This window comes from Diachasma alloeum, unplaced genomic scaffold, assembly GCF_001412515.2.
Source record: "Diachasma alloeum isolate Michigan unplaced genomic scaffold, Dall2.0 Dall_scaffold_00410, whole genome shotgun sequence".
Lineage (NCBI taxonomy): Eukaryota > Metazoa > Arthropoda > Insecta > Hymenoptera > Braconidae > Diachasma > Diachasma alloeum.
In genome coordinates, this window is record NW_021680549.1 from 558,227 (window position 1) to 564,871 (window position 6,645).

Consider the following 6,645-nt stretch of genomic DNA (forward strand, 5'->3'; position numbering starts at 1 on the left):
ATACGAGAAAATCATGGTATTTTACGGTAACTTTGAGCGTAATTTACGAATACGAGATTGTAAATTACATCTATGTAATCGTAATTTACGACGATTTTCAGCGTAATTTACGATTTATAATCGTCGCAATTTACGATTGCGAAATCCCGTTTTTATCGCAATTTTAGACGATAATTAATCTAATTCTTCTGGACAAAGACTTTATGGAAGAAAAAAAATAATCACACGGAGAAAAAAGTTAGATTCGTAAAATATCCTCGACAAACAGTTATTTTTTCATCGATTTACATTTCGCTTTACGATTATTATTCGTATAGTAAAATTTCCCACTATTTTCTAGGTAATTTTTATCCAACTTTTCTCTGCGTGAATCGCGGTGTGAAATTCATTTTCATTTCATAGGGAGCATAATGAAATTACAGCATGTTCTTCAGGAATATCATTCATTCTTCTCCTCGGAGCACCTGAATTCGTTTCTAGGGCGAAAAGTATCAGTGCTAAACGATTTTAACTTGACATTTTCCGAAATTCATTGGAAAAATGGATTGATCTCAACCTAATATCATTCAATCTTGTCCCGCATTCGAGAGAAATATCATTTGACAATATTCCCCTAATTTCAGTATTTTTAAATGTAGGAAACTGAACTACTAGCACTTATGGCCAAAAAATGTAGTAGTATTACTTCAATACATTGAAAGCAACAAATGCAACTAGGAGATTGATATTATTGCGGAAGAATCTGCAAAAATGGTGGAACTCCTAGGTCCGACGGTCACGGTGAGGTCAGACACTGCTCGTACCCGCGTTTGTCAAAAATACCGTGAAGTTAACAAACGATCTAAAAGTATCAACTAACACAACAAGAACATAATATAAATAAAAAAAATCAAAATACATCTAAAAATCATGAAAAATTACTCACAGAAAGAGAGTGTTTATCCAATGCCGCATTTCACATTATCCGTAAAATTTTTCATGTTCCTCGGTACCAAGACACTGTAATCACTCCACTTCATCACATTTTTCTCGTTCATCGAATTAAACATCGTTGCATAAGAAATAAATTCTAATTTTTTATTAAAATCGGCATTGAAATCTGCGTTCTTGAACCCCGAACGATGCGTGTAAATCCATAAAAATTCAGGCTGAATGGTTCAAAAGACATTGAAAGTATGCATAAAAACTAAAGTAAAATTTATGATTTTGCCTACTAAAGAGTTTGACATCGACTGAACCCTTGCTCGCGACTCTAAAAGATGCAAAGCGCAAGGGAAGATAAGCTCCTCCCACTGACGCCTCGTCGACGTTTTACAATACTCAGAAGGAGTTTATACGACGTCAGCTAAATTTTGTTCACCGTAAACCACACCCCTTGGAATAATCTGAATAAAAAAAAGCAATCAATCTATATTTCCATTGACTGAAAATCAGCGACTCGAGTTTTTTGAGTTCATCTCAGCTTTTCTTAGCAAAAAATGAATCCCTGTTGATAATGTTTTTCTAGTACAAAGATATTCGAGAACTAAATCTATCGAAATATATGATTCAATCTAGCAATAAAACATGTGGGCTTCGTCGATGAAAATGATCAAATAACAAAAATTGAATTTGAATGCCACAATTGATAGAAAATTCAACTAATTACATCACGGAAATTATAATATATTTTTTTATATTTGAAACTGAAGCATCAAATTCAGTGGACCCCGGTTAACTGAACTACCCTTTCTACTGGGACCTGTGAATACAGGATGGCCTCTGGATCCTATCAGCCAATCGGAGGCTGCCGGTTCAATCCCTTGAAGACTCCACCACCCCCCAAGGTGGTTGAAAAGAGATAGGGAAAGTTAAAAAAGCTCTTTCCTTGTTGCACTCAGTCCTGCAATATTATAGATCCCAATATCGAGAGGGTGAGACCCAGATGAAAAACCCTGAGTTGCTGTAAAATTATTGTCTTCTTTCAATGATCTCAATTTCCACTTAAAATGCGCTTACGGTTTTCGACTGATGAAGGCCAATCAACTAATTAGTCTGAGTAGAAAAGCGTCGTAAAAAAAAGGATTCACAGTTTTTCTTGATTTTTACAATAAAAATAATGTAAACCATGATACCATTGAGGACAATACTTTTTCTATAATGGATCCGTTTTTTATATCGAAAAAAGGGGTGCCGTTACCCTTTTCCAAAAGGGGTGAATGGATAAAAAGCGGAGGGGGGCTCCACTGTAACGCAAAAGATACTGTTTCCTACTGATGGCTCGAAACAAAAAAACATGTGAGAAAAAACTTCTATCGATTTGTATTATATGTTCGGTTCCAACAATGTATTTGTTATGCAACAATTATACACTATTAACAGTCGTGAATTGAACATGATTCAAATACGGATGAATAAACATTCCAGAGTGAACATGAAAATATCATAAATGTGTCCGGGAGTTCATAAACTGCAGGGTTTTTTTGCACAAATTATAGATCGAGACGATTTTTTTTATTGGATACTATGATTTTTCACCCCTGCCAGTATTTTGTTGTCAACAATTCAGAAATAAACAATTAGCAATTCGATTTTTCCAACCGAAAAGAAATTTTCCAGTAAAATAGGCGTGATTTGAGACGGTATTTTTGAGATACGAGACCGAACGCGCGCTATAGCGCGCTGTAAATGTAACAATCATAATTGAAAATCTCAAAATTAAATTAATCATGAATTAAATTTGCTGCCTCAGATGACTGGAACCAATGAGGAATAAGCGTGTGACAGACTTGCGAGATCTCGATAGTTATCGACTTTAAGTGTATGTTCTTTTTAGAATAGGATATTTCGCTTTTTACAAAATTTTCATGTTTAAATATTCATCAACAAATAATTTACTAAAATATTTTTCGATATTGTTGATTTATAAAGAAATTGACTCTATTCGCACTAGACTTATTATTTTTTTAAATAATTGGTTTAAATAAAAAATTCGACTCTTCCGGCCGAAAATAAATTTTCCGATCAAGTATATGTTTTCAGGCGGGGATTTTTGAGACATTATTCGCTATTTAGAAAATTTTTGTTAATAAATATTCATAAACAAATAATTTTCCAAGCTATTTTTCGATATTGTTGTTCAAAAATCATTTTTTTTGTTTCAGGGAATTGCATAAATCGTTCATATCGCATAATTGATGTATAAAGAAATTGACTCTATTAGCACCAGATTTATTACTTTTTTGAATAATTTCTTTAAACTAAAAATAAAAAATTTCAATTCTCCATAAAAACAGAATTTCTTCGACCTATTCACGGCATTTCAAGCACATATGTCCTTACGATTGTTTTTATCAACTCAACCATTTGTTGCATAAATAATGATAAACAAATTCATTCCGCACAAATTTATATCCATGTACAAAACAAAAAATCTTTTATACTTCCCACTGCGTACGGATTCGTAAAGTAATCCGTGCAGATTTGCATTAAGGATGTTTAACCTATCAAGTGAGCAACTCCGTTGAAAACAAAAATAAAATTGACCGAATAAATAATTCATGTTGCAAATTATTTTTCTCATCAAATTAAAAGTTACATGGCGTACTTTTCCGTTCTCAAAAAAAATAATTAAAGAAAAACTTCATAAATACTAGAGGACTTGTGACTACGGTGGTAACAGTCCAATTTTGATCGGGCAACATTGCACGCTTGGGTTATACGTGTCCATATGCTTCCAGCACTGAATTGTCGTCACCGACTTTACCGACCTCAATCAGCTGTTGTGTGGTGTTGTCGCGTTGCTCGACCCATCATGGCAGTCAATTTTTTTTTAGAGGCATTCGAAAATCAATTGAAGATATCGCGCTTATACGGCCCGGTCCCCTACTTTTTCTCGCCGGCGATAGATTCTTCATAGTCTAATAGGCGTTTTCGATTTAGAATTCTCTACGCCAGAGTAAAGTGCCCTACGCCGGCGTGGAGTGGAACTAAATCGAACAAAACATGTTTACGTTGGGGGCAATTTCAAATATTTCCTGAAAAAATAATAAAAATGTCACAAGAGAAAGTCAGTGATCATTAGCTGATAATAAAAGATGCAGTATTAACTGCGGCTGGAGAATTGACCATTTGTACTGAACAAGGAACTGTGTTGGTGGAATTGTTGGACGAAAACGGTAAGTTGCGTGAATTTAACCTCTAAAAGGTTATTCTTGGGGTTCGATGTTATAAATGTATCTCCCATAGGTGGAACATCTCAGGCATTTGTCCCACTCATACGTATTGGTCTCTCCGTGGAAGACGCTACGGTTATTCAACCCCAAAATGACTCGGTTTCATCAGATACAGCAATTAATCCTACCAAACGCGACAAGCAGATATATCCAGAGAAGGACGGGTTCATGGGAGTTTTTGGCTCAGAGGCTGAGCAGTTGGACGATTCGCTCAAGGGATGTGATCGTTTTCATGTGCAGTTGGACCCGGAGGGAAATGTCCATAATCTCGGTGCTGATAGAGAAAATACAAGTCCCAACACTGGCAATCGTCAGTCGTGGTCAATAGGAGCCATTAAAGAATTGCTGGATCTGTATAACATGTACGTGCCTGAAATGGGACCAATGAAAAAATTCAAGACTAAGAAAAAAATGTTCCAGAAGATCGCGGAGACATTGAACAGTGATTTCCAAATAACAATAAGTGGAGGACAGTGCTTGTCTAGATATAAAACAGTACTTCGTGAGTACAGCAAGGCTCGAAAGCTTAATATGATATCTGGTGCTTCACGACAAGATGTGGATTACGAAGTTGAGATTGAGGAATTGAAAGCAGCCGATGATAGCCTCGAGCCAAAGATTCGCATGGGCGTTGGAAAAATTACACATGTTGAGAAAAGAATAAGAATGGAGCAAGTGTCACCAAAAATCAGAAATGAAAAGCTGGGATCCGGAACACGAATGGTAAAGGACAAGGGACCTTCTTCCAGTACAAGCAATGCTTCGAACACAGTATCAGAAACCCTTTTATTCATCGACGAACGTCGAGAAGAGAAAAAGGATCAGAGGCATAAGGAAAAACTTGATTTGTTTCGTGAGTTACTGCTGAAAGATAAAAGTGATGGCTAATTATGTATCTCATCTAGAAGAAACCAAGGTTTGAAGAGCTTAAGACTGAAAGTTTATGGGTTAAATATTTACGGTGATTAATAGCTTTCTACCAATTTTGTTATAAACTCGTGGGGTCTTCATTGTCATATTTATCCCTCCATAAAACATAAGACTCATTCCAAACACAAAATACTCCACATTTGAGATTGATACACCATATGATGAGACAAATAAGCTTTGCTTTGATCTATAACCTCGACGAGTTCATCATATTAGTGAAAAATAAGCTATTAACAATGATCTATTAAAAAATAAGTAGTGAACTGGTGAAACGTAACAAGTCAATTTTTCACCCCTTGTAAAATATGAAATGATCCGGATCATGAGTGATTTTAGGGGAAGATAACGAGGGACTTTCAAGTTTATCTACCTGAAAAAAATCCCTCGAAGACAACATTTTCTCCTTAAAATCACTTGCGTCCAATGAATGGACAAGTAACAAAAACTTCGAAATTGATTCATTCTGGTTCATCCCTTTGGTACTGAACTATGTGAAAAATGCGTGCATTCCATCCGTTTAAAAAAAAAAGTTCATCAGCAGTCAATAATGCTGAGTATTGTCTATATCCTGCCTTCAGGATATTCAGCAGAGAAACATAGCTTCCACTTATTATTATGAAGGGTTGAGTTGATAGTATAATATATAGAAAGTTCCAGAGTATCTGTTGTCCGTATTAACAAGACGAAGTTACAGATTACGTATTTAAGGGACGACTGTGTTTTGTTTTGTCGACCTTGAATATAGATATAGAACGGTTGTTATCTTCCATCAGATAGAGTTGCTATTCTGTTATCATATCTATTCAGACAGATACTCACGAAACGAAAATGGCGCTTTAATTATAATTTATAACTGCAATTTAGTAGTGAAGTGGTAAAGTGTAATGAGTCAAATTCAACATTTATCAACATGTGACAAAATGACTCATGACCTTTTATCACTATACTGCTGAATTATTTCGTTAAACTAGTGTTAATTAAATATGTAGACGGTTGAAAATTTGTAACCATATCGATAAATACACACTTGTTATGAAGAAATAATAGGGTATTTATTCGTGTGAGCGTTTATAATTTGATAAATGATAATTTTGCACAAGTGTCCAAGACATTTTTCATCGTAGGCTCAATTTTGATTCATTCATTTATAACTTCACTTAATATCTAGATATTTGGATCATTAACGACATGCGATAAGTTGAAGTTTTCTGTTTTGTTACATTTTAAGGGTCTAATAAGTACATTTTATCAATAACGGATCACTTCAACATAAGAAAACTTTACTTCAGGTTGTTTTTTAGCATTCATAAATTGCATTCTTTCATAAAACAAATTAATATCTCTGGAAATAGAAAAAAATCGTGTGTGCCACAAGTTATATTAACCAAGATTGAAGATCGAAATAACATATCATCCGTATTCAGCCACAATCCTGTGAATATATTACAATGAACATATGAAAATGAAAAACTTTTTACAACATAACTTTACAATGATGATG

The 6,645-nt window shown here is 34.7% G+C and overlaps 1 protein-coding gene across 1 annotated transcript; it reads left to right on the forward strand.

The window, feature by feature from the left end:
* Positions 1-3,842: 3,842 nt before the first annotated feature.
* LOC107042074 lies at positions 3,843-6,132 on the forward strand. Its single transcript, XM_015262945.1, has 2 exons — positions 3,843-4,157; positions 4,228-6,132. Exon 2 carries the CDS (start codon positions 4,383-4,385, stop codon positions 5,100-5,102), a length of 720 nt encoding a protein of 239 aa, XP_015118431.1. The 5' UTR covers positions 3,843-4,157; positions 4,228-4,382; the 3' UTR covers positions 5,103-6,132.
* Positions 6,133-6,645: the final 513 nt, after the last annotated feature.

Excerpts from the sequence above, each read along its gene's own strand:
- LOC107042074 (XM_015262945.1), top strand. The coding sequence starts at position 4,383 with ATGGGAGTTTTTGGCTCAGAGGCTGAGCAGTTGGACGATTCGCTCAAG.